Source organism: Larus michahellis, chromosome 6 (genome assembly GCF_964199755.1).
Source record: "Larus michahellis chromosome 6, bLarMic1.1, whole genome shotgun sequence".
Classification (NCBI taxonomy): domain Eukaryota; kingdom Metazoa; phylum Chordata; class Aves; order Charadriiformes; family Laridae; genus Larus; species Larus michahellis.
The window spans coordinates 10,912,541-10,939,698 of NC_133901.1; the positions used below are offsets into that span (position 1 = coordinate 10,912,541).

At 43.8% G+C, this 27,158-nt stretch overlaps 3 protein-coding genes across 4 annotated transcripts in view; 1 reads left to right on the top strand and 2 right to left on the bottom strand.

Annotated features, from left to right (window-relative positions):
* The window catches only part of LIMS2 (LIM zinc finger domain containing 2), a 33,442-nt gene extending 19,979 nt beyond the window's left edge, over positions 1 to 13,463 (bottom strand). For both annotated transcript variants that reach the window (XM_074591365.1, XM_074591364.1), the window contains exon 1: positions 13,335 to 13,463. In XM_074591365.1, coding sequence (XP_074447466.1) covers positions 13,335 to 13,345 — 11 coding nt within the window. In that variant the 5' untranslated portion in view covers positions 13,346 to 13,463. The remainder of the gene's footprint in view (positions 1 to 13,334) is intronic.
* Positions 13,464 to 15,055: 1,592 nt separating this feature from the next.
* On the top strand, positions 15,056 to 25,323 carry SFT2D3 (SFT2 domain containing 3). Its single transcript, XM_074592453.1, has 3 exons — positions 15,056 to 16,514; positions 19,691 to 19,924; positions 24,515 to 25,323. Exon 1 carries the CDS (start codon positions 15,146 to 15,148, stop codon positions 15,800 to 15,802), a length of 657 nt encoding a protein of 218 aa, XP_074448554.1. The 5' UTR covers positions 15,056 to 15,145; the 3' UTR covers positions 15,803 to 16,514; positions 19,691 to 19,924; positions 24,515 to 25,323.
* The window catches only part of WDR33 (WD repeat domain 33), a 71,379-nt gene continuing 64,189 nt past the window's right edge, over positions 19,969 to 27,158 (bottom strand). The window contains exons 20-23 of the mRNA XM_074592452.1: positions 24,704 to 24,870; positions 24,492 to 24,584; positions 23,473 to 23,658; positions 19,969 to 20,594 (exon numbers count right to left, since the gene is read on the bottom strand). Coding sequence (XP_074448553.1) covers positions 20,362 to 20,594; positions 23,473 to 23,658; positions 24,492 to 24,584; positions 24,704 to 24,870 — 679 coding nt within the window. The 3' untranslated portion in view covers positions 19,969 to 20,361. The remainder of the gene's footprint in view (positions 20,595 to 23,472; positions 23,659 to 24,491; positions 24,585 to 24,703; positions 24,871 to 27,158) is intronic.

Here is a 27,158-nt window from a genome sequence, read left to right on the forward strand (position 1 = left end):
ATGCGATCTTTCTTTTAACCACCAGACTATCCAATAATATAATAATTCAATATTGCTATACTTTTACATATAGAAAAACTGTTTCATGCCTTCTGAGCACCTTCTGAATTCTATGATTGGAAAAAAAGATAGCAGTTTTATAGGTGGGAGCATAAAAAATTTCCAGCATGTTAAAAATCTCTGAAATACTTGTGTAGTAGTTTTCCTGAAGCACATAACACATGCATAAAATTAAAGGATGGCTTGGTTTAAAAGGGTTTTTTTTTTCTTTCTTTTTATATTCAAAGCTGCTTTGAACTGAATTTCCATAGTTAATGTTACTCTACAACCTGACATGGTACTTTCCACACCTCTTCACAGAGAACAGTAATTCAATAAGCATGTTCCAGTAGCAGAAAATTCTCTGCCACCATTCGTATGCCAGGGCTTTGTGCTCTGAGTGCCACTAGAACAAGCAGGCAGCAGCAGAGGCAGCAGCAACTCCTGAGGCAACAAAACCAGCCCTGTGCTTCGGCTGGTGCAGCTCAGCCATATGTATCGCATCTGCAGCCTATGCAAATATTCTACACTGTGACCTGGAGTGATCGCTCAGTAAAAATACACTTTCTTTCTGCCGCTGCAATTCCAAGGGTGGCAAAGACCAAAGGAGCTGGTAATAATTTCACGAATGGAGTACTGATTTAGCATAAATTTGTTACAACTTGTTTCCTTATTGCAGTACGAAGGAGCTTTAAAAAACAGACATGGACCGGAATTATAGACAAGCAGGAAATCCTGTGATTTCATAAATTAGAGACCATAGGTTAAAGAAATATTTTTATCCTGACAGAGTACCAAAGGAATAGGTCAACACAAAAACATCAGTGTTTGCGGCAAAGCTGAGAGACCTAATCGGCTTACTTTTCAGTCGCCACTCTTTCTGTTACATCACAAATGTGCACCGGGACTTGAAAATATAATCTCCCCATCAAGTATTTTTTCCCATCTTGGAAAATGTGATGCCTGAATTCCCAGACCTGAGCTAGCCAACAGCCATGACTAAGAAAGCCCCATGTCAACAGCAGTGAAAAAGGTCCTCTGGGTTACAGAAGAAAACCAGGCAAAACAGCGTTCCAGCGAGTCTCATAGTTTCCTACACAACAGCAAACATTACACTCTACACACTAACAACAAAGCATGATCTAAGGTTGTATTGGTTGGGGTTTTTGCTTTGTCAACATTTTTTTAATTCTGATTTATTTTTTTTCTTTCTCCAAATGGACTTTAACAGCACTTCAGGGAAAGAACAGTACCCCTCACTGCCACTACCAACTACACACTGGCTGAACTCTGCATGAGGAGAGCTGCCACCTGGACAATGGCAGTCTGCAACAATTACAGCCTGCCATCTGCACAGCCACGGTCCTGCATGAAACACAGAGCAAGTTCACCAGTGTGACAGTTCACACCAAACACTAATGACTATGCTTATCCCGGGAGAGATTCTGACACAAGTCCCATGGCTGTGCTGGCGAGAAAGATAACAAAGACGCAGGGACTCACTCATAGGAATAAGGCTTTCAGAAGCCTCCATTCTGAAACCAGCATTTGAGGACTGTCAAGGCAGAGTAATCCTACAGTAAACCTTAACTTCTAAACAATATAAAATCTACTCGGAAATTGAAATTCCTGGTGAAAGTCAAAGACGCTACTGTTCTGTATTCTCGCTGTCTTTCCTTAGCATGAAGTACAGCTTTGGATTTAATCTTTAATTCTAAAAAAAATTAATTTACCCCATTCATTTGCAAAAGCAAGAGAATATCAAGAGTCCCAAGAGTTTATTTACCGGTTCTGCTGATGCATGATGATGCAAAAGTTCCAACTCCTAGCTGAATACGATAAGCGGCGAGAAATCACTAATGATTTTGCAAAACAACACAGAACAAGAACTTCGAAGATTTGGAAATGGAAAACATTAAAAAATTTTCAAAACATTTGAGCTAGAGGAACTTGGTTGATGCTGACAAGATTTCCTTAAAGGCATAAGACAGATGATTGTGATACAGTTTGAGCTGCCCAAGAAATGCCACAGTGCAAATGAGCTAATGATCGTGACTTTGTTGCTCATACATGAGAGAAACTACTAGTCCAGGAAAAATTAAAATAAAAGAACCTGTCCACAAAATAACACAGTTCTCTGCCTCAGTTATAACCCGGTTGAAATTTGTTGGGGAGAGGCATATAGGAGACAATTAAATCACACATCAGCTCCTGAACAACGTGTCTCCTGTAACACAAACCAGCAGCTATGGCTCTTTGATAATCACAGCTCAAGTTTCACCTCTCTGCTCTCTTTTCATTCATGACCTTGCATCTGTTTTTCCTTAAGACGTTTTATTCTTTTACACTCAAGCTAAAATTTGCAGCTTCGGCATTGCCCTGAAAGTATGACTTTGCCTTTATTCAAAAGTTTTAGTTTCATATATGTCATAGTTTCTTAATCTCCCTCAACTACACACCCTTGTGTGTGCTCTTTCTTGTGTAAAAGCAAGCATTTATTCAACTAGCTCAAGGTTAAAATTAACAAAGGCTGGAAAGGGGAGGGAAGACAGGTCTAATTCAGAGCAGTTTTATGATTCGGTTTACTACACTGCTGTAAAAACACTTCTGCCAGCAGCATGGGGAGAGGAAGAGCAATACCAAACCCATCCTTTTGATGGTGGTGCCAAGAGTGACTACGAAAGTTTGATGTGCTGTGTCAATCTCAAAATATTCAGATGTGAATCTTTCCCACAAAGGACAGTCCCCAATACAGAGTGATTCTTGTATTCTGTTTGCTCACTGATTTTTTGCAATTCAGTAAAATACAGAATCTTCCTCTGTTTTAAGAATAAGTTGGTGACACAAAGACAGGAAAAGCTATTAAAACATGAGCAGCTCCCACATCCTGAAATTATCCTCTCCTGTGCAAATCCCAAAACTACCAGTGCTCAAACAATTCTTTTTCCAGTCTTTCACCATTATGCATTGTATCTTTAACAAATTATCTTTGTCAAAGTCTCTAATTTACAGAAATTAGTTATTTACCATTATAACTAGGTGTGGGTTTCTTGTGCTTGGACTTCTTGTATTTACTACAAAGTATCGGCATCGTTCTCAAACTGGAAAAAAAAAATAATACCCCTTCTTTATAAGAAGTGAAAGTTAATTGGGAGACCCATTCTGTGCCACAGGTTCAGGTGTGACAGAAAGATTTGAAAGCTTTCACCTTTTTATATCACTAAAGTCAATATGGATCTTCCAAAAACAGTGGTTTCATATTTATTTGGGCTAGAAAATGTCGTACTTTTACATCATATTTTCATACGTACTCAGGAAAATGGGCCCGTATTAACTACAGAGAAAGAAAAAAACAAAAAAACAAAAAAAAAAAAGAGTTGGACTGAAATACCAAGAAAGCTGGCTAAATTATTACAGCTTCTATACTGTTATCTCCTTTTATAAACATTTGTCCGGGGGGATGTAGCACTGCTGACAGATTCAGGAAAAACCAGCAAATCTAATCCTCGTACTGCTAAGAGAGCAGAACAGAGGGTCCAGCCTTCGCTTTAGCAGAATTCAGTATCTTAAAGACGGATGCAAGACAAAAGGAACCAGACAACTACACACAACCAGGAGAAGAGATGAATGATCTCAGACTCTCAGGTCCAAGAAGGGCACTGCAGGCGCAAGCCCAGTCAGGAAAAAAAAAAAAAAAAAAAAAAATCAGTTTTCTTTAACTGGTCTCAAAAGCTTTTTGACAAAGACCAAAAAAAAAAATTTGCCAGGACAATACCGGACTTTATGATTCATTTCACAGATAATGACTAACAAAGAAAAAAGAAAGAGGAAGGGTATCAGTTCATGAACTTCTGCTGAAAAACAGCCCTCAACTACTCTTATTCTTCCAAAATCTCTTCACTGCAATTGACTTTTATCTGGACAACTTTGCCAAAAAGATTTAACTTCTTTAAGGTTATTATTAAACTTGTCATAAAATGTTGGAGGAAAAAAAATTCCCATTTGTTCAATGTATGATTTGTTGTGTATTGGATAAAACTACATGCATAGCTTAAGATTTTCAGCATTTGTCCTTCTGCTTGCATTGAATTTTCAGTTCATTCCCTATTTAAATATTTTTTCAGCTGGCTACATACGAAACAAATAGTGTTTCTCTCAGCGTATCTTCCTCGACCATGCATCCCCCAATCTCTCAATGAAATAAACACTTTTTGTTCTTATTTACTACACAGGGATAACCAAAATTAAGAAAAACATAGAAATGCAACTTATGGTCACAATATGGGAAAAAAATCTTTATGGATCCTCATCTCTCCTTGGCCTACCAGCAACAGCAATTTGCTATCAGTAGCAGCCAGGGCTTTAAAAAAAAAAATAATTCCAGTCCTTCACACATTTCAGCTTTGAACAGAATACAATGTCCGTATGGTTGGCCTTGCAGGGGAAGCCACAACCAGGCAGACCTTTGAGACCAGCAGCAGCAATCAAAGTCTGTTGGCATTCACACAGAAAGAAATCCCATGCCATGGATACTCAGTAGTCCCTCTCAAAGCAATGCAATACTTATTTCCAGTAAATCATGACCAATTACTTAAAAAGACACACATTTAGCAGTGTTCACTCAGCCCAGGGAAACATCAACAACATAAAGAAAAATACAAGTTTTAAACAGATTATACCTCTTACGCAGGAAAAACACCCTTTTGTTATCAAGCAGGTACCATTTCACCCACAATGTCTATTTGATAAATAACTTCTTACACACGTTTAATCTTTCCCGTCTTCATTTCTATTATCTCAAAGGAGCTAAAATGTGACGTTTGTTTACCAGCATTGATAAAACAGATCATTCCCCAATATGTTCATCTATTATCATCAACTAGCAGCAACACTATTGGATTAGTCTCATTTGCCTGAAGAAAGGACACCAACTATAAGGGCCTATATATCAGGAGGGAGAAGCAAAAATTATCCATAGTTCAAAAACTGTGGATAAAAACCAAATAATTCAGGAGACAAAATTCCCAAACAGGTTATAATCTTCAGCACTGTCATCTGCTGAGTAAAATCAAAATATGTGGCTTTCTCCTTACTTTGCTTCAAGAACTACGATGTGAAAAATGTATTCAATCTACCTATCTAGACATTTCCCCCCAAGTCACTCTGCCAGCTGCAAAAATTATTTCTTCCAAACCCACCTGGCCTTATTAAAAATTCTGCTAGTATTTTTAGTTTTAATTTACTTGCAAGCCTTGCTCTGTACACATGTCGCCACAGCAATACATACACAGCCTCCCTCCTTCAACACAGCGCAGTATCAGCCCCTGAGCATTCTCCTACCCAGCACCATATCCCTGTAGTCCTAGTTGCGCTCAGCTTCAGAGCGAGCTCCCTGCCCCGCTCCACTCTTCCTAGACTGACTAATGTGCTCAAGCCCAATGCAGTCCATTTGGAGAACCATTACTATGGCACTGCTATGCCAGTGCTGTCCGCATCACCTCCTCCAGCAGCCTCACGCAGCACACTGAATAGCATAGGTTTAAAAAGGGACATCTTGCACAGATAAGCATTTTCCTAACGCCAAGCTCCAGCTCCTGAGATCTAGCTGACATAGAAGGCAAACAAGAATTAACCTTATTCTCCTGCAAAACCATACTAGTGTAGTGCTGAGTACTATAAACTTGCTGATCAGAAAAGGGCACTCTTTCTGCATAGCGGATTAAGTACATCTACTTAGGAGAGAGTTTTAAACTCCAATTTACAAAAAACAAAATAAAGGCTTGAAAAATCTCTGACATCTTTACAAACTCAGAAAAAAGTTATTAGAAATAATAATTGGAAATCATGAGGGAAAATATTGTGCCTTCACCTTCTTTCTGGAAGGCTCTTACAGGTTACAGTGAAACACAGTTAAATAGCTGAAAGCAAACTACATTTTGACAATGTGAGATGACTATGTCTGGGTACTTATCTCCTCATCCTTCCTATCTTCAGGTCGCACCCTGCTGTTTGCATTCCATTGCTGCTTTTTCAATGCTTATTTTCTTTTCTGTCACAGGTCCCTTACACACTTCTCACTCCTCCTGAACAGCATCCTCTCCACTCAATGGCATCACCATTTCTTTCACTACCATCTTACTCACTAAATTCTCAGACGTTCACACCCACAACTTGGTGTAGGAAAAACTGAAAATTTACGAACTAACAGCTATAGGCTAAAAGGAAAACAGAGAGAAAAGTAGGGTTCTAGTGAGGGATCCACAGTTCAAAATGAGAAGCCAAACCAATTGCTCAATTACAGGTAAGCATCAGGCTATCTCCTGCTAAGAAAAGATGGAAAGTCAAAACTTCTGATTGCTAAAGAAAAAAAAAAAAAAAAAATCTCCTCTCCTGCACACTCGCTGTTCTACCCAGTGACAAAGACTTCGGATCCCATATTGTTGCTGCAGCTCACAGTTCTCCCAAAATGCAAGAAACTAAGTTTTATTTAATTCCTGTTAATTTCTCTCCTGCCCACAATCAACTTCGATAAAAATTGAGAAGTAAAGTAAAATTTTAATCTGAAGCACAGGAAAAGTAATTACCAAATCAAGCAATAGAATTGTCTGGACATGTTCTAAATAATCTCAAGAGGCAGCTACACTTGTAGCTTCAGCTTCTGCTGGACTGGATTTACTTACAAAAACTAAAAACAACTATCTTGCCATTAACAGTAGAGGTGAAGAAATGGACTACTGAGCCCTAAAAATCAAGGAACAGTAGAATTTTATGAACATTTTGAAAAAATACTGCATTTCATCATTTCTTTATTCCCACAGTGCCTAAATACTTCACCATTAATGACACTAGCATTAATGTTGGTTCTGAACAGTCTAGTACGGTGCTTCGAAATGGCAAAGGTTCTCCATTGTTGTCTTCCTGTTATTGTTAAAAACTGAAAGCTTTCCCATCAGGAAAGTCCTCTCCTTCATAATCTACTTGGAAATGAAAATAAACAGACTTCATCCCCTCTGGCTGTGTGCAGACAATTCCCGCTTTAAATAAAAAAGCCCCACCAGCAAAACCGAACATCCATCAAATCCTGGAAAATGCAATACCATTCCCTTCATCTCAGAGACGTACCCATGTATGCCAGCTGCTGTATCTGTCCTGTTGCTCAGGAGTGACCCTGTGACACTTAGCCGATCCTGCCGGCGTTGATAAAGTTTGGAGGATGCCAGCCCCCGAAGTCTCAGGCCAGCCATGGCACCCAATGCCACTGTGAAGGGGAATGCAGAGAGACAACTGGAGCGAATACTAGCAACACTGATATATTCAATGAGTCACCTTCCTTTTGGGAGTTGCCTTTACATTTTAGAAGAGCTAAAGCAGGATGCATAGACCCCTGCTCGAGCATTGTTGCTTACAATTTGCCTGCCATTCTGCTACAGTCCTAAAGATCAGACAATCTCTTCCCTGTATTCCACTATATATTCCACTGCATAAATTTTGTGAGATTGAGGATAATAATCCTGAGTCTTCACATAATTAATCCACTTAATTCAAGAAGACTTTCTGATCAAAGCAACAGAGAAATACAGAAAAGCAAAACAGATTACTACATCTCTTGACAATGAACACTTTAGCTTACTGCAGATCAGTATCTGACCCTGGCATCTCTAAAGTGGTTTCCTGCAGGCTGCTGCACCACGCAATGTCTTAAGGATACTGCAAACAACGGAACTGTTCCTTCCATTTGGATAAAGCATATTCCAAGAAACAAAACCACGAAGATTTGCTGTCCAGACACACTCCAGCCTGCAGAAGTGGCATGCAGTGGAGGGTCAGGAAGCAGGGAGAAGGAACATACTTGGCATTCCAACCTCCAGAGCTTTCTGCTGGGAACTGAACAGGGCCTTCAAACCCGAGGTCGCCCTTTCTACCACTCCCCCTCTCCACCCACCCCTGCAAGAAAGAGGATCACAGAGCACAAAGGGCTCTGGCCCAGTGTAGGGGGGTAGAAAAAGAAAAAAATTGAGAATACAGAAGTCAGTTTTTAAGAGAACAAAGGGAAAGGAGTGGAGGATGGGAGCATCTGAGTCAGTGTCATTTGATCAGCATCACCGTGAAAAACATCTCAAGAGTCATTACCAACAAATTACTTTTTAGTAAATTACAAAAAAAATACGATTTTTGTAGCATGAGAGTGAAATATATTCCATTACTACAGCCTGACAAGCTGTAGAGGAAAAAAAACGAAGAGTGAAATATATTCCAAGACTAAAGCTATAGAGGAAAAAACCCCAGAGAAGTAGCAGTGATGACTTCTTAAGTACTTAAATGAGTATTAACAAGCAGAGATCCCTTCTGCCCTTTAAACAGAAGGGTTTACCAGGACACAGCAGAACAGGCACAAATAAGGAATATCAGACTTTCAAACCCAGCAATCAGTAACCTCAAAATCTACAATTCACCCCACATTTTGCTGGGAGTCTCAGGCTCCTGACCTCTGACAGCAATCTGCCACTATCATTTCTTTCAGATCACACATGTGCTTCATCCATTTCTACTTTATAATGTAAATGGAACAGAAGAAGAAAAATGTTCTCCATACTGGGTGTTTTTGCTGACCTTTTACATTTTAGAGCAATAAAACACTTTTAAAATGAAATATTAAATCACCTTTTTACTTTTAGCACAAAACAAAATATTAAATCACTGCAACATTATCTCCCTTAACCTTAAACAGTCTGGCTAAAAATCTTCTTCTCTCTCAAACACCTAAGCTTTTACCCTTCTGACTCACAGAACACGATTTTATTGGTTTTCAAATAACCGCTCCTCCACAGAAAAGCATGACTCTTTTCTTCAAAAGGGAAGATTAGGGGATTGAAGGAAAAAAACTTCCAAAAAATAACAATCCTGTCTTCCCATCTCTCACCACAAACTCACTCACTCACTTCTCTCTTGCTGCCTCACGCATGAAGAGTGAAAATGCATGGTTTTGTTCTAATTTCCCTCTTGACAGATCGCTTTTAAGAGACAAGGTCGATGCCAAAATCTTACAGCTGGTCGATGACAAAATCTTAAAGCAGAGAAGAAGGTAGCTAGACTTCTTTTAGGCACTAACAAGTAGTTCTCCTCAGAGAAGCACCTCTGTGTCCCCAGAACAGACTACTAAGGACCTTCCGACAAGTTAAAATTTATCTAGAGAGCCTCAGAGAGCAGATTTAGATGGAAAGACAATGAGATTAAAACCGCATTTTTCAACCCAGAAGAGCAGAAATGGCTGCTTGTAACTCAAAGAGATGAGACATCTCTTAGTTTGATGCAGGTACTTTCTAGTCAGCACCAAGAACCTTTCTTAATATTATCGAGCTTTATACTCCTTTCTCCTTCAAACCATTTTACTTGCAATTGCTTCATAAAATGGAGCACATGCACAGCAGCAGCTCTCTACTGAATTAAAAAGCATCTAGTCAAATGCTAGCCTAATCGAAAATAATATACTCTTATTTCTTACCTCAACTGGATTAGAAACAATCAATAAGTGTATCTGTAAATGCAGCTGTTCTTCTTTTGTTGACTGCAGGAAGTACATAGGCGTATCCAGATCCCAATTAGACCAAAATAGTGATAACGAAAATTTCTTACAAAAATAATTATGCCCTGAAACATGCACTTAGGAAGCATTTTCCCTTGTGCTTTGTATTAGATTAATTTTAAAGGCAATATAAAAGAGCACAGGCATTTTTTACCTTTATGTTTTCTAATCAACGCCACAGCAGCAAAGTCTTATCTTAAATTCTGGATTATTTTCTACTTTGGGCATTTGACAATGTTTTGTTCATTGGGCATTCACTGATCCTCTTTCTTAGGAATAAATCCATCACAAACAACAAAGGAAACAAAGTAAAACACAGTAGAAAAAAAAAAAAGAAACCCAACAAAAAAACAACCAACTCCCCCCTCCAACCCCAACAATCCTCGAAAAGGCAAAAATCAAAATGGAGAGATGCAGACATCAAATACAAACTATAGAAGCAGTCTTCACTTATTTATCGTTAAGGAAGTACCATAGTATACTTCTAAAGGCACCAAAAATCACAGAAACTGTATTTCTCAACACTGCAAAATACAGGAAGGCTGCTTAGAAACATACTATTTCAGTATCTAACACATTATCTCTTATACAGAGTTTATTTCCAAATGTAGTTAAACAACATGTAACTTAATAAAACTAAAATACATAGATCTCTTTAGTTCCTTTCTGTCCTATTGCCTTTGGATCTTTGTTGGAACAGATATATTAAAAGAAAGCGTGATTTTTATATATTTTTTTAGGTTAACAGCATCCCTCTAAACCGCAGACTGCTCTTGAAATTAGAGACTATAACAGCCACTTTAGTCAAGACACAGAGAAATAAAATAGCTCAGCTGGAACGTGGCAGTCAGAATTACTATTTGCAAATTCCAATGATCTACTTATCAATTTTCTCTAACAAAACACAATCCTCACATTGTAACAACGTAACTCGTGTCACATGTAATATTTGAATTTAATTTGCTAAACAGTCGCCTATTTTTAATAATTTTCTACTCTGAATAGAAAGAAGTGCACATTTTTCTTTGTATTTTCTGGAATTATATTTTCCCTAATGGTAAAAATCAGTAAATCAAATTACTGCAGCTATTTAAATTCAGGAGACACCCTCTGCAGCTAAGTGGGACAGAACACTTAAAAACAAAAATGGGGTTATTTTTCATCTATCTTAATTATTAATAATTTATCAGTAATCATAGTACCTAGAAGTGAGTCGTTTTGTGTTTCTATTTGACAAGAAAGGTGAAGTGAAAAAGAATAATGTGTCAGCACTTCATGTTTTCCAGTCTTCCTTGCTCTAACACACAACAAAATCATGCCCTTCCCTGTGTCCACAGTTTCAAGACCTGAGGTGTATTTATGATGTGTCCCTGGCTCTGGAAGGTTCCCCTTGATCGATATAGCCCTGCCCATGGCAGGGAGGTCGGAACTAGATGATCTTTAAGGTTCCCTTCCAACCCAAACCATTCTATGATTCTATAATTGTGGGGAATGCTCCAGCTGTGAGACAGTTCATCTCCTTCCAGAACCCTGAAAACCCCCAATCTCAAAAGCTGGAGAACATTTGATTACATAACGTCAACAGATTTTCAGAACTACCACATAACAAGCACCAAACAACATCTGGCCACACACAGTTTGGTAGAGTGACCTGTAGGTGGATCTAAGGAAGTACCTTCTTGATGCCAAATTCTTTCCAATGACTTAGGAGCCTGTCCCAGCCTGAAAACAACACTGAACAAATAGCGTTTGTCATGCAACGGGCCGAGTAGTACAATGTTTCACACGCTCAAAAGTACAGGTTTTGTTTTGCTGGGAAACGGCTACCCTACATAGATTATACTATTACCGAGGAAAAAAATCAGATTAATTACAGCTATGATAAACTTCTCCGATAGAACAGTTAATCATTCTGTCATAGGAACGACAGCAGACAGGAATTTAGACATTTTCATAGTTGACAAACTTTCCAGGACAAAGATTTCTGAAAACAGAAAAAACACTTGCATTCACTTTTCAAAAGCTAAAGCCAAGGCCTGTTCATTTTAACAACCCTCTGAAGTACATCTGAGGAAAAGCCGACAGAAATCCTACGTTACTTTGAAGAACTGCATACTCTGCAGTGTCTCAACTACCTTGAAACTCCCCACCAAGCTTCATGCTTCACATCAGAGCTTCTCACTGAATGCAGTGTTGTACCTTAACAAGCAGGTTTCTGAGGAAGCACGGAGAGAAGACAAGGATTACCGTCAACAGACATTTCCCACTGTCCTTTACAGCGGAGTGATTTCACCTGAAGTAAACATGTCATTCTAAACAGTACTACACACAGTTCTATAAAAATAAAATCAGCTGGGTTCATACAGCCACAATTCTTCCCATCTCGTCCCCATTTAGGAGCTGCATGGGTCCCCATGACCTGTGAACTTTTAAGACTCTTGAGTGTTCCTCTAGTTGTAGGGAAATTAATGTAAACTTGTAAATACACACCTGCTTCATATGTCAGAAGAACAAAAAAGGGACCATTAAGACAGAAAAGACAAAGTAATGTAAAGACAGGAGGAAAAAAACAAAAGTGTTTTGAGCCTGTACAGCCACCCATCAACATCAATTTGTCATCATGGAGAGCACAAATAACACTCACCCAAATCCTACATAGGGCTATAACAATTATTCAGCACGTTCTCATACCCAACAACCCACCAAACATGATCTATGTCGAATAATCATAAGAAGCTGCATTATACAAACATCGAGACTTTACGCAAAAGAAAAATGAATACTTATACACAAACTATTGCGGATCCATTTCAGCATTCCTAGTCAAGAAGAGCAATGCTTCAGGATTACAACAATGGTAGTAGGATTCAGGACGATGACTATGCTGAAAAAGACACCCTACTAATTTTAATATTACTTCTTCACGCTTTTCAAGACATTTTACAAAAGCAAGCTTATTTTCAAAAACTGGTTTATAACATCTGGGTTCTGTTTTACAGATGGTACAACAAAGTGATCAGAGGCACTACGGCGCTTGTGCAAACCATCAGAAGATGCCAGTAAACGCTTTCCCCAGTGCTTTTCTCATTTACATCTGTCAAATAGGTGACTTTACAGAGTTCTCCAGCGTCAGACAGTGTGGGAGGAGAATCAAGTTCCAGATTTAAACAGATGTAACTCCAAGGCCAGCCCGAAGAAGAGGCGAGCCAATGCGTGGGCAGAGGGGCAACGTGCAGCTCAGCCAGAAGGGCCGCGAAGCGTGGGGCTGCGGTGCGGGTCACGGCGGGGGAGCGGGCTGGCAGCACCTGAGCCACACGCCCCGGCTGGAGGGAGCCGGCCGCCTAGCTTGGAGCCACGACTGCTCCTTCCCAACTCTGCTTCTGGTCTTCCCACCCCGCCCTTGGCCGTGTGGCCGCGCAGGGGTAAGGCACAGCGGGGCAGCCCTTGCTCTGCTTTTCCACGAGGTCAACTTTCCGAATCCCGGCTCTGCGGGAGCTGGCCTCCCCCGGCCGCAGCCTGCCCCGCTCCGCCTGAACCTCACAGGAGCAAAACCTCCTCTCCCTCGACCGCCTTCCTATCGGGCGCATACCACCCGGGCAAAGAGCGGGTTCCCGACCCCTCCACCGCCTGCCACGGGGGCGGTGAAGGCGGACAGAGCCCACCGTGGCCAGGGCGCGGGACCGACCTGCGCTCCCCCCCTCCCCGGCCTTACCTGCCCGTCATGGCGGCGCGCCCCCGGCCGCTGCCGGGCTGTGGCGGAGGGTCTGCCGGTCGGGACGGGCGGCTGGGCGCAGCGGCTCCGGCTCCAGCCCCGGCGGGCAGCAGAAACTCCGCCCCGGCCCGGCCCGGGCCCCGGGGGCGTGGGCGGCAGCCGCAGCCCCCGGTGACTCAGGGCATTTCCCCCTCCCCCGGCCCCGCGCATATTTTTCCTATAAAGGGAAAAAAATATTGAGTAAGGAAGCGGCGGAGCGGACCCGCCTCCCGTCCGGGGAATGGGGCGCCAGCGGCCCCGGGGCACGGCGGGTGCTTGGCCCCATCTGGTAGTAACGCTTGGAGCGTGGGCTGGGGAGGGAGAGGGGAAACGCTGAGCATTGGGGTTTACCACACAAGCCGCTACCTGGTGTACAGTTATATCTGACATACACCTCGTTGACGTAACATTTTTTCCTGTGAACAAAGGTGCCACGCTTCCGGCCAGGCGCGACAGGCGGTGATACTCACGGCACATCCCCACAGCTTCGCTGTGTGCCTCATCTCCCAGAAAGCAGTTAAATGGCATCCTTTGCTGCCAAAAGCAAGAGGGAATTGCACACCCTAACGAGGACCCCTCCAAATGTGACGTTTTCGATAAAATCTAATCCCTTCTTGCTGATGATCAAACTTTGCCCTGAGCACTTAAGAGCTTTCTGCTCTCTGACATGTATCAATGCTAAAATGATCCACCAAACGGGACAGGGAGCTTCTGCCCAAAAGCGATTTCAAACTGTATTTGCATCTTGTAAGGTAGCCTAGTATGTGACTCACCATGGCCACAGTATTGCTGCAGGCCTGGCACTGATGATGAAAACTGTGCTCTCTGGTGTCCAAACACCTCAACTTTCAGCCCTGCTGTAAACATTTAGAACCATACAGGTTAAATTAACATTTGGTATTTTTATTACTTATTTAAACCAGGGTGAAGAATTGAGCTAGGTGTTCTTATTTTGGTTTAACGGTTGGTTGAGGAAAGGGCAATAGGTAATCTTATTAATAAACAGCAAACAGATTTGGCTCAGTGCACAGACAAGCTCTTAGTCACTCTCCACATCTCTAGGCTCCCCCGTTGTAGTGGTTTCTGGGTACCAACATGTAAAGTCTCTAAGTCTCTACTTTACATGTCAATCACTGCGATTGAGAGCTCCAATCGCTTGGACTGAACATGTGAGGAGGACACTGCAGGTGCTGCCGAGGGTGTCAGGGGGAGCACGGCACCGGCCAGCACTCGGCCTCCAGCCACCGGGCCCGGGCAATCCTTCCTCTCACCTGCAACTTCCCCTGCGGCTACCTGTGAGCTGTATCCCTCTCCAATACCACCTTTCTCTTACCAATCTACATTTTGAACATGACACCATCTTCCTTCCAGCTGCTGAAACCGTTACACCGTTATTCCTCACAGCTGCTAGGCTCTTCCCGCCGCCTCATGAGGAGCTCTCCCTCCAGCAGCGACATGGCCACCCCTGCCATCCCCTGCCCTGACAGGATCCCCGTTTTCCTTCCGTCAGACCACTCTGCCTTTCCTTTAAGGCGATAAGGCGCAGTTTCAGAGGGCAGAGGGGAGCAGACGGCGACTACTCCCCTCAGCCGCTGGCCGCCCGCCTCAGAGCCGCCGGCGCACGCGCACCGCCCCCTGTGAGGGCGGGCTCCCCCCCCACCTCCGCGGGAGAGGGCCGGTGACCCGGATGCAGCTACTCCGCAAGATGGCGGCGGGGCGGGCTGGTGGCGTGCCGTAGCGGCGCCGAGCGAGCGGTTACCCCGGCCCCCGCCATGGCGGACCTGGGCCGGCAGTTGCAGGAGTACCTGGTACAGTCGAAGGCGGCCGCCGCCTCCACTGCGGCCCCCGCGCCGCTACCGCCGCCGCCCTCCGCCGGCTGCTCGCAGGAGGAGGCGGGCAGCAGCCTGGGGGCCTGGCTGGGCCCGCTGAACCCCTTCCCGGCGGCGGCCGCCTCGGAGCCGGGCCGGGGCTGGCCGTGGTTGGCGGAGCCGGACCCCTGGCTACCGGGGCTGTCGCGGTGGCAGCGCTTGGCGGGCAGCGGGCTGTGCCTGCTTCTGGCCGCCCTCTGCTTCGGGCTGGCCGCCCTGTACGCGCCGCTGCTGCTGCTCCGCGCCCGCAAGTTCGCCCTGCTCTGGTCCCTGGGCTCCCTCTGCGGCCTGGCTGCTGCCGCCCTGCTGCGGGGGCCCGCCCGTCTGCTGCGGGAGCCCGGCGGCGGCTCCCTGCTCTACGTCGGCGCCCTGGCCGGCACCCTGTACGCGGCGTTGGGGCTGCGCAGCACCTTCCTGACGGTGCTGGGCGCTGCCGCGCAGCTGGGCGCCGCCGCCCTCGCCCTCCTGGCCGGACTGCCCGGGGGAGCCGCCGGCCTGCACCGCCTGGGCGGCCTCGGCTGCGCCGCGCTGCGCCGCCGCGGGAAAGCCCTGCCGGTGTGACTGCCCCCCGCGCCGCCACCGAGCGGGGTGACACCGGCCGCAGCCCGGCGGGACGAAGGGACTGAGGGGCCCCGGCTGCGCCGGGCACGAAGACAGCTCTCCGGCATGGGGATGGAGCCGTCTTCCGCCACTTGTCGTCCTTCGCCTTCCTGCTGGGTTTCCCCCTCGCCGGTTCCCGAGGAAGACGAGCGGCAGCGGGGACTCTCTGAGCTCGGTCGGCTGCGTTGAGGGGTGGCGGTGCCAGCCCTCCCTGAGCGCCGCATTTTGCCTTATTGCAAAATCAGCCCGATAGCCGTGGTCCGGAGTGGCTCCGGCTGGGAGCTGGCAGCATCCCACCTCCCTACCTCCGGTATAGGACCATGTGGCTGGTGCAGCCTGCTTCGAAACGTGAGTGAGATTACGGAGCCGATGAAATGTAATTATTGACTTGCCCGTTAACGTGAACAGCAAGCGTCTTTACAGCTGAGGTGCGTAGGGCTGGCGGATGGTGAAACACGGAGACGACGTAGCGAAATCTGGTCAAGTGGGGGGTGAAGGTTCAAAAATAGTTAACTGCTGTTAACTGGTTTTTGTGCCGACCCCTCCGCTCTGAACACATGCTTCAGTCGCTGTACAGCGCAGTCATCAGCCACCTCGGACTGGTGGTGAATATGAATACTGGGTCCACTGAACTGCATTTCTCTCTTAAAAACCGTCTTTAAAATACCATCCAGTAAGTGAAACAAACTTTCCTGGGGCTGTGGGTCACAAAGGCTACTCATAACTGTAAGGGTAGTCTTCTTGCATGACAGTGCTAGGATGGAAGGTGCTAATCTTAGTTCAGAGCCTTTGCGGGTATTGGTGCCTTACAGCTGCTGTAAGGTAGCAAATACTTGGGCTTTAGAAGGGTAGCTTCAGTTCTTAGAACTTTATTTTTTATATATATTTTTTTGCTCTCTCAGCTTGGGCAGGAATTGCTGACTTTTCACAGCATGACCTTGAAAAATAGATTTGCTACTAATTAGAGCCTGTTTCAATGCGGAAGGAAGGTGCTGAATTCAGCCTGGCAGCCCCTGCTGAGAGCTTGGTACTTCATTTTGGGCTGCATACTGCACTACGGCAGATCCAGGGGACCACCAGGCCTAACCGAGGGAGTATCTCACTGAGTATAGGTGCCTCATACAAAGTAAAGCCAAACGCTGCAATATTTATCTGCTGTCACTACTTAGGGTGTAGCATATTCACCTAATACTTGCTCCGAATTTAAACTGAAATTGTTAAATGGGGGTACTTAAATGTACATAGATTGTTTTAATAAAACTATTTGTGTACCAAATGTCAGTATAGACATTCCACTAATGGTCACTTTTTTTTTTCCTTAGAAATGTAGATCAGAGCTATCTGCATAGCATTAAATTAGTTCTCTCATTTTTACAACTTCTAAGCTATAGTATATAATTTTATTCCCAAGAGCAGTATCAAATTAAACAAATCTTAGACAAGGTGGAGCTGTAAACTAGCAGGTTAGAGCATAAGGATTCTACATGCAGCACTGGTAAAAGAACTTGCCCTGAAGAGTACAGAATTATATTCCCAGTTATTAATTTTATCCATTTTCCACCAGTAGTGGGTCATGGTATCACAGACTAGGAAGCTGGTTCTGTCTCTCCTGCTATGCTGTCACCTTCTAAGATTTTATACAAAGGCTAGCTACTTCTCTAATTTTCTTAACGACTTTTTGTGCATATTCCACGATTGTGGAATATTTCAAAACTTAATTTAAAAAGCTGCCCCTGGAGGAAGAATGTTACTTAACACCAAGTGGTTTAAGGAGTTAACCAGCCATCAGAGAAAACCAGGCACGCTCCTTGTCTGGATAGCCGGGTGTTCCTATTATTAGGTGCACTCAGACTTGTTTTGGTAGAGGACTGTGGTTTCATTAAGGACCAAAGCCCATCCTCTAAATCACGTATTCTAACTATCAGACAAAAGTCACTTTTGGCCCCCTAAAAATATATACAGCTTGTTAAAAAATAGAGAGGAGAAGCTTTCCCCTTTGCTAATGATTAAATCATTGGTATTTATCATTAAAACTTCAGGATAGATCCTGTCTCCCAGACGTACACCAACAGTGACCAAAGCCCTTCTGATAGGGGTAAAAAGCCATATTTTCCCCTTTCAGGAGAAATTGTCATACCAGGTGCAGCTCAGCTGTTCCCCAGTTAATTCCTTTAAGACCGTTCTGTCTCTCTAGAGCCCCATTACAAGGATTTTATAGGCTAATGATCAGAGATAATCACTGTAATTTTCAAATGCCATTTTATACACTGCAAATTAAAAACTTCAGAAAAAAACCCACCTACTTGTGACTGACTGAACGAAGAGAATGGCAGTTAAGCATCTGTGCTTTGAGCTCTTTAAGGCAGGGCGTCAGAACTTAAGCCAGTCTTTAGGAAATTTGTCTGTGAGAAGTCAGATGAAATAGCTGCCGCGTATCGCTGTGTTGTTGCAGTAGCCTCGTCAGCTATGGAACTACATTGCCATATTGTCCTCAACATTATAACATGAAGGCGGGGAGGAGGGAAGCCTGGTAGCGATGCTTTTCATTAGACCTTATATCCTATACTTTTAATGCAGGCCTTCCTGAGAGCTGGCTGTAGAATATGTACTTACATGAAATTTTCACTGAGGCTTTAGGTATTAAAGGAGCCTTTTGATAACCTGGTGACTGGAGATGGTTAATATGAATGATTTAGGGGGAACAGAGAAACTCATGGTTGGTAAAGCAGCTTTATTATGAAATGTGGGAAATGGGAATAACCCCTCCTCGTCCTTTCCCTCCCCTAGTAAAAGTAGGAAACAATATCTTAAAGATACTTAAAAAAAAAGTTAAGATGAAAGTGATCAACTACTGAGGTTTGCACTTAAGCATTTGAACACTCTACTGAACACCCGTATCATTAAGCAACGTATCCTACAGCCGCTGTAAAACATATGCATCCGTATTAATCAAGCTGCTAAACTTCTTCCTTACTCAATGTCCTGGTTTGAGATAGAACAAAACCAATTTTCAGTAATTCTGCTGTTCGGTTAAGTCCCTTCTAACTGACTGCACTCTCTGAAATGAACTCATAGCAGTGCTAAGGCCTGGTGTTTGTAGTGAATGCCAAGGGATGGGATGCAGGGAGGCGTGTACTTAAACTGCTGTAACAGCCAAGGCCAGCTCACTTCGTTATTTGCCCTGTTGGAGGGTCAGAAGCAGAAAAGCATGGAGGGGAGGAGCGGACAGGACAGGGGACCCAAAACTAACCAACAGGGTATTCCATCCCATCTGCATCATCTTCAGTGTAAAAGCTGAGGGATCAGAGGGTCAGCTCTTTCTTCAATGGCCGGTGCCCAAGGAGGACCCTCTGTCCTTCTGCCTTTGATCCAGATGTGTGTGTCTCTGAATGCAGTTCTTGAATCCAGCTCCCACCTGCCACCGAGTCCAGTCTTAGTGCTGGCCGGTGACGAGATCGTCATGGGAGCTCAGTACTGGTTTTGCATATATTTCATTATTTTCTTATTATTATATTTTCTTTTTTTATTGTTAGTATTTCATTATAACTGTTACAGGTTTTTTTCCCCAACCCATAAGTCGCTTTCCCTTATTCTCTGTCCCTTCCCCTTCTGGGGGAAGGAGAGGGACTAAGAGCATCTGTCGTTCATTTAGTGGCCAGCCCAGCCTAAACCTTGACACTCAACTCCTATAAACAGATGCTGTTCTGAACAAAAACACTTGACTCGCCCAGGTGAAGTGTAGAATGACAGCATTTGTCACAACGTCTGTTTGGCTGGCACTCCAGGTTATAATCATGCTATGTCTATGACAACTTTTACTAAACGGTGTTCCATGTTTTTCTCTTTCAGGATGGTAGACTAGCAAGCACCGGTGATTTCCCATGTTTTGGAATTCTAACGTCAGCACCACTTGTAATCTGTAGACAGCCGTGGCTAAAGATGAAAATGAAAGTTCTCTATATGTGATAAACCAAAAAGCCCTGGGAATCAGCTATGAGTATTTTGAATGGTTGAGATTTCAGGAGGTAGTTCTGTTGCTCTATCTGATACACAAGTTTGCCTGAAGACGCTTTATAGCAATAGGTGAGTAAAGAATCACACACTGTGTTGATTTTTTGTTAATTTTTGCACAAATTACATTCTGTATTCATACAAAAACAACTCTTTGACAAACTGTACATATAGAAACAAGTTTCTGTCTGGAGGTGAACTGAAATCGGTGGAGGTGCTCCATGTCTCGCAACACTTAAAAAAAATTCCAGCTCTTCACAAAACAAAGTAGGTAAAAGAAGGTGAGGGAAACGGGTGGAGAGGACAAAACAGAAAGCTAGCTACAATACTGCAGCTAGGAGCAATGGATTGATCTAGGAAAAGACCCTTATTAGGAACTAATGCACATTCAGTTATCCCAGTTAAGAATCCAGGCTTGTGGTGTTGCAGGGTTACTTTCTCAGTCCAGAGTAGCAGTCTGTTTAAATATTGTCCAGCAAGGACTGGGTGTGACCCAGTCAAAGCCTCTTCTATCGGCCTCTTCCACCACCCCTAGATGCTCCTCTTCTTGACTGACCAGAGTTCATGTTGTTTCCTCTTCCCCAGTTACTTCCACTCCTTCCTCCTCGAGAAGGGTTATTGCCTCCTGCAGGGCCTCCGCCGAAAGCCTCATCCCTGTGGAATCCATCGTGATGGTCTCCATCTAAAGAACTAGACCTCCCAGATTTTGTCGCTCTCTGTGAAGGTCCTGAATTTCCTCGTCCTAAAAATGAAGCACAGTCAGTTACTGATGTTGAATTCTAAGCCCTGCCTTTTCTCAGACATACCGTGTATTTAGCTAATTCTTCTGGGCTATAATCATTCACAGACCGGATGTAGCTGAGACCTGTAATTTTACAGCTCCTCTCTGTATATGATTTTTCTTACGTAGATACAGTGTCTCCATCACAGACTAGAAGATGGACAGCAATCAAGCAATTCCTTGAGAATTATAGGAGGGTCTATCTATCTGATACAGTCAGTAGGAGCTTGGATGAAGTAAGTTAGAACAGTGATAGTCACGGTGTCTCCTCAGAACTGCCAGGCGTACCTGGTTCTTAGGCTTTACCACCATCTGTGCTTCTCTGTATATTTTATTGCAAGATATATATTTTTTGCTAGAAATAATGGAAAAATGCTCAATTTTACTACTAACCAGGACTACATGACTGCCTTATGAGCTCTTACTGCCAGAAACAACTTCTTAGAATCATAGAATTGTTGGGGTTGGAAGGGACCTTAAAGATCATCTAGTTCCAACCCCCCTGCCATGGGCAGGCACATCTCCCACTAGATCAGGTTGCTCAGAGCCCTGTCCAGCCTGGCCTTAAAAACTTCCAGGGATGGGGCTTCCACCACCTCACAGATCTTTTTCATACTGATACATAAATTAACATAGAAAAGCCCCAAAATCATTAGCTGCAAATGACAAGCAGTATTTTGAAAAAAATGAATGGTAACAGTGCTTTATGGACATGCGCTACAGCTAAATGAAGATATTTTTGCTCCACTTTAGCATGAGTGATTTTTTTTGTTGATGCTGCTTGGTTCTATGTAAAGTAGAGACCAAATTGTTCCCTAGAGTTTATAATTCCAGACGTTTTGATCTTCAAATGACTTTACCAATACAACTGAAGGTGGCACAGTCCCTATATGAAAAAGTATCGTTCATGTTTTGTTCATCAGGCTTGCTGCCCTTGTTCTAAACTTAATTTGGTCCATTAATGGGTTGTTTAGGCACAAGCAGTGCGGTAGTTAACAGTTGTTTTGACTTCAATAAAGGGGCTTGATAGAGTCATCGCAAATTGTTACAGAAGCTGGAGAAAGAATCCTTACAGAATTGAGAAGATGCTGGCTAAATGAGAAACACAACGTACAGTTCTGAAAGGAAAAAATACTGATGCAGAGGGAGTTCACCAGCAGAGTTTTATTGAAAACATCCGTGAATGAATGATAAAACCTGCTGTTAATACAACACTGGACACACAATCCATGCAGAGGAGGACCAGCCTAGTTAAAACTAAATGGTCTTCAGGACAACAAGAAGAGAAGCAGAATGAAATCCAGCAGCATGAAAGACAAAGCTGCGCCGCAGAGGTCTAACAACTAAAAAATGCAACTGTTGTCTGGCAGCTCAGCATTTGGAAGCCGCTGAGAAGGCTCTCTGTCAGTGATCACTACCTAACAGAGTCTGGTAGTCAACAGACTTTTTAAGAAAAAAAAAAAAAAAGAGAGAACATTAAAAATAAGACAACGGCAATCCTGAGATTTATAAGAAGAAAAAGGATGAAGAACCGGTGCAAGGCTAATGGGATGACTGTGGAAGTGGCACACAGCAATACGCTCTGAACCAGCTACTAACTCCAAAAGCATGTATTCCGTGGGTTACAGCAGCTGCTGGTGTGACAGTGCCATGAGACTGCTGAGTAGGGTCAGGAGGGAAATACGACATCAGGAGCTATTAGGAAGGAGTGGAAAAAACGGAACAAACCCAAGTGAACTGTAGAAATCCAGTGGTGTGTGCAATTCCTAGTTACCCCTTTAATTTACAAAAGGATAAATTAAACCAGAAATCAATATATACACACTAATAAGGATAGTAAAAGATACAGAACGACCTCTCAGAGAGAACAACTAAACAGATCGGAGCTCTGACTCGGAGAAGAGCTAGTTCAGGTTGGAAATGGTAGAGTTTGATGCAACGAGAGATGGCATTCAGAGACAACAGGGATCAACTTTCAACTGTTCCAATGAAAACACAAGACATCACCGACTGAAATTAGTGAACGATAAGCTTAAACAAGAGAAAAACATTATTTACTTTTTTAAAGCATAGTCTACTGCAGTTAAGTTTTAGAGCTTGCTCTGTGGATGTTGTGGATGTCAGGTGCTTATATGATTCTTAAAGCAATTAGAGAAGCACGCAAAAGGTAACTGTCAAAAGCCATTAAATATAAAAACCATATTTCAGTGAGACACTGATCTACAGACCATCATAGGTTTAGACACCATTTCAGGGACATATCACTACAGAGTTACAGTTCTTAACACTCTTCCTTTAGTACCTGCTTGTGGCTGTTGTTGAAGGCAAGCTACTGAGCTTTGTGGCCTCCTGGTCTGGCGGTGGATGGCCACGCTTGCACTCTTACAAGTAGAGAACTCGTGAGGAAAGACTTAAAAAAAGTCAGGGTTCATTAAGTCCAGCAGAACAAAGGCTGAGACAGGACAGATATTTGAGCTAAAGGATGCTAGCACAAGCATGAATATTAAAAAATAACTGTTCTGAGAAGTAGAGGGGAAAAAAGCTTTTAACGAGAGTTTTCCAACTGGAGTAACGGGGAGTCAAAAACTAACTGCTTTTGAAGAGGGAAATGAAGACGAGGGTTATATGATGCTGGAGAAAAGATTTGGATTTGATGTCCCAGAAAGTCCCTCTGTTCGTATGTTCCTATGAGATTGGTCTTCAGCTTCACAGCTGGTAAGATCAAATATTTAACCAGCTCGGCTTTCTCCCCTCTGAATAGGTAAGGAATTCCGGATAAGCCTACTGTGGAAAACTCTGCCAGTGTTACTTAAGGTTTTCAATACAAGGGGCTTTTTACCTTTGCCTCTCTCCTCGGGAGGTCCACCTGGAGCATCCATTTCTCTGTGGTCAGAGGTGCCTGGTCCGTCGTGCCAGGGCCGTTTCCGTGGTGGCAATGAGGCCATGTCCATGCCCTGGAGTGAAGAAGAACGTTCTCTGTTGGCTGGAGAATGCCCGTCATGAGGAGGGTGATCTGGACGAGGACCTGAGCATGAAGAGAAAAAAAACAGGATAATAAGTAATGTTTGTCTGATCATTATACCTCATTTTTGGAGGCGGCCACATGTAACTTTACATACTTTCCATGTTACTTGGCCCACAATTTTAAGTTAAAATTACATAAAAGCTTCTTCCCGCATCCCAACAGGCAAACAAGCACGTATTAGATAAACAAGTTGTAAGAAAGCTACAGGTCAAACAGGTTTAAAAGATGATGAGAACGAAAGAGGTGACAGATTTAAAGTGTTCTTTTCAGTATAAAATATTTCCATCTATTTCAGAGACAATCACATCTTCCCTTATTCACGTGTCCTTTGTGCTCATTTTTTCCATAAGATCCTAAAACACAGCTTTGCCCCATACGGGGTTGCCGTTAGTAACACAAATGCAAATACCACTAAGCTGTCAGACACTGCAGCTGAAAACATCATTTCTGCACACATGAGGGAAGAGGCCATCCAAAAGAAAGATTACTATTGGCATTAATATACGTCTCAAAAAAACCCGACGAGATACGCTTCATTCACCCACAGGTGGCAAGGGGCAGTTCTGGGCCATAAAGGAATTCAACTTAAAATCAAGACTTTGAGGCCACAATGATTTTTGTTCAGTGAGACAATCGCATTTACAGCCAGTTACATTCTGCAGAGTCAATTTTTTTCCCAAGTTTGTAAGTCCAAAGAACTACGTTTTGCTTTTCTTGTGGTAAAAGACTGGCAATGAGGACGCGAGGTACAGGAAAAAGAGGTGATTTTTTTAAAAAAATCTTTTGTAGAAGCCTAATCTATTATCTAAAACACACCTCACCAAATTTTTTACCTGGTTCTCTGTTTCCATCCCAGGATTCTGGTTTCCGCCCTCCTTCAAAGCGTGGAAATTCATCTGGAGTAGGAAGCAAACCCTTCCGGCCTCCTGAGCGGGAAGAGATGCAGGGGACCGGAGTGAGAAGAGACATCACATCGTGAAAATCCTGCCATTCACCCAAGAAATGCCTTTGCTTCCTTATCCTTGCAGAATAACGCTCCTCTCACCTCTGAGCACTCCACGGCCTCGCCCCCGAACACCATGGTCCCTTCCTCTTGAGTTTTCGTCTGGAGAGTCAAAAGCATCATCTGGCCCAAAATCTTCAGGGCCAGGGAAGCCATCTCTCCCCCTGGGGCCCCGGCCCTCGTGTCTCGAGGGTCCTCCTCTTCTGAAGCTACGAGAAAGAACATGGTACAAACACGCTTTTTAGGCAGAATTTAGATGGATAAAACTTGAAGCAGCTTCAGTTAAATCATCAACTCATTCATGAACTGTTTTACTTAACACTGTAGCACACACAGTTACTGGAATAGGATTCGTAGGTGGAAACGTGCTCATTTTCTGCCTTTGAGCACTTCATTTATTTATTTTTATAGTTTTCCCTCAAATTTCCTTCTGTTGATTGCGTTGGTTTTTCATACAAGAAAAATATTGTCAAATATACTGCGTTCATTTAATGAAAAGGGGGGGAAAAACCAATCAGTGAGTGACGAGAGATTTAACGTAAGGAAAAGTCTAAGTGAATTTCCCTTAACCGCAGTGGTCTTACTTCCCCCTTCCCTTTTTTCCTTTCACTTTAGTGAAGAAACCAAACTGAAAAAATACAAGCAATGAGAGTCATGGCTCTAAGAAAACATTCCAGCATCTCATTCTTATTATTTGGGATGCTTTTCCGAGAACAGTTCTCTTTTTTGTTCCGTTCTTCTAAGTTTACAATTTCAGCAAGTGAATCTCTGTAGGGGCGGCTGCTGCAGGGCACGCAGTGGCGTTCTACCAGCTGAAGAACAGTTTATCCCACTGCAATAACGAAGAACTTTGTTTTGCAAAATGCAGTTAGAACACTAAAGGTGGCAGTTTCCTCCTAAGTAAGTACCATGGCATCTTCAGTAATTTGGTGCGATTGGGTTCTGCATCTCATCTTAAATGAGCATAGCTCCTCCAGTGTCACGTACTGGGGTTTTGACAGAGCTCTTCGGAGGGAAGGACGGTTCGTAATGAGCCGTCAGTGCTGTTTCAGGTAAGCCCACAGCCAGCTGCATGAGTACCGGGAGTTTTGTTTCTTACATTAAGCAGTTTAAACGCTTGCAGGGCTTGTGAAAGCGCCTGCGTGTCCTGCGTGTTATCGCAGCTCCCAAAGCGGGGGCTGTCTGTGCCCGAGCACAGGGCAGGTGTTTAGGTGGTGCAGGAGCCCTCGCGAGGGCCCCCCCAGCTGCTGCCGCCCCCTGGGTGATGGCACGGGCTATGCGGAGCGTCGTCCCCGTTCACTCTGACCCCCCAACCTCCCCTCTCTTCCCAGTTCCGCACTGGCCAAACCGCAACCACCGCAATACTGGGACGGTGTCAGCTTCGTGCAACATCCCCTTCCCCGGCTCATTAACGACACAGCGCATCCTATTACAAGCAAAACTTTAGATACTTTTATTTAGAATTTTAACAACATTAACCTTTTAATTACAAATTTAAATATTTTAACAGTAGTCATAACACAATACAATATTTTTAAACTTTTACATTTTGTTTAATTAAAAACAATAGGTCTGTCTGCACCTCCCAGAAAACAATCACGACACAGAGAGGAGGCTGCTGTGCCCGTCCAGGTACGGCAGCGGGCGGCGGGAGTGCTGCCAACGCACAACGAACCATTTCACATTAACCTGCATGGTTCGGGGAAACAAACTGAACAGTTTCAGTTACAAAATGGTTCAAGTAACCACATCGCAATATTGCGTAGCCTCGAAAACAGCACAGTCCTCTGGGCGTTCTTTAGGGGGTCTCCCATTTTAATACTGACACGGTGTGATTCTGCTTAGCTTTAAATCACCGAGATATGCAGCACAGGGTGCTACCGCTAGCAGGAACAGGACCTTGCCTTCTGTCTCCAGGCAACGTTTACTTTTGAAATCTATCACACCTACACCTGCCGTAGCCACAGCTCCTAACATCGTCTCACATGTCTCCTTTTTTCACTTTGTCATACCAGTCACGTGTAAAACCCTGCCTCGCATAGGGCTCGGTTCCTGCTTGACTGCTCTCACATCTTCTTCCTTGAGACCTAGGCCCTTACCGGACAGAACTACGCACCGCGCAGGTGAGAGCAGGCGGGGAGAGGCAGTCTCTGCGGCAGAAGCGTCGTGGTGACACGCACAGGTAGAGTGAGAACAGGACAGGGACAGAAAGGATGGGAAAGCAGAGAGAAACACACACACACGCACTTCCCTCTCAGGCTCGATCGCACCGGTTACGAGCTAAATTCCAAACCAAGTTGGATAAAGGAGTGGTTGGGATTCTTGAGCGCGCCTCGGCATCTGCAGTAAATGGCACCTAATTCACCTTCATTCAAAGGAATTCATTAAGCTTGCGAGCACAAAAGGCCTTTTACAGCCCGTGCCCATTCCTTTTAAACCAAACTCTCTGTACAGACACTTGTACTCTGACAAACAGACTCTTCTTAGTTCAGAAGTC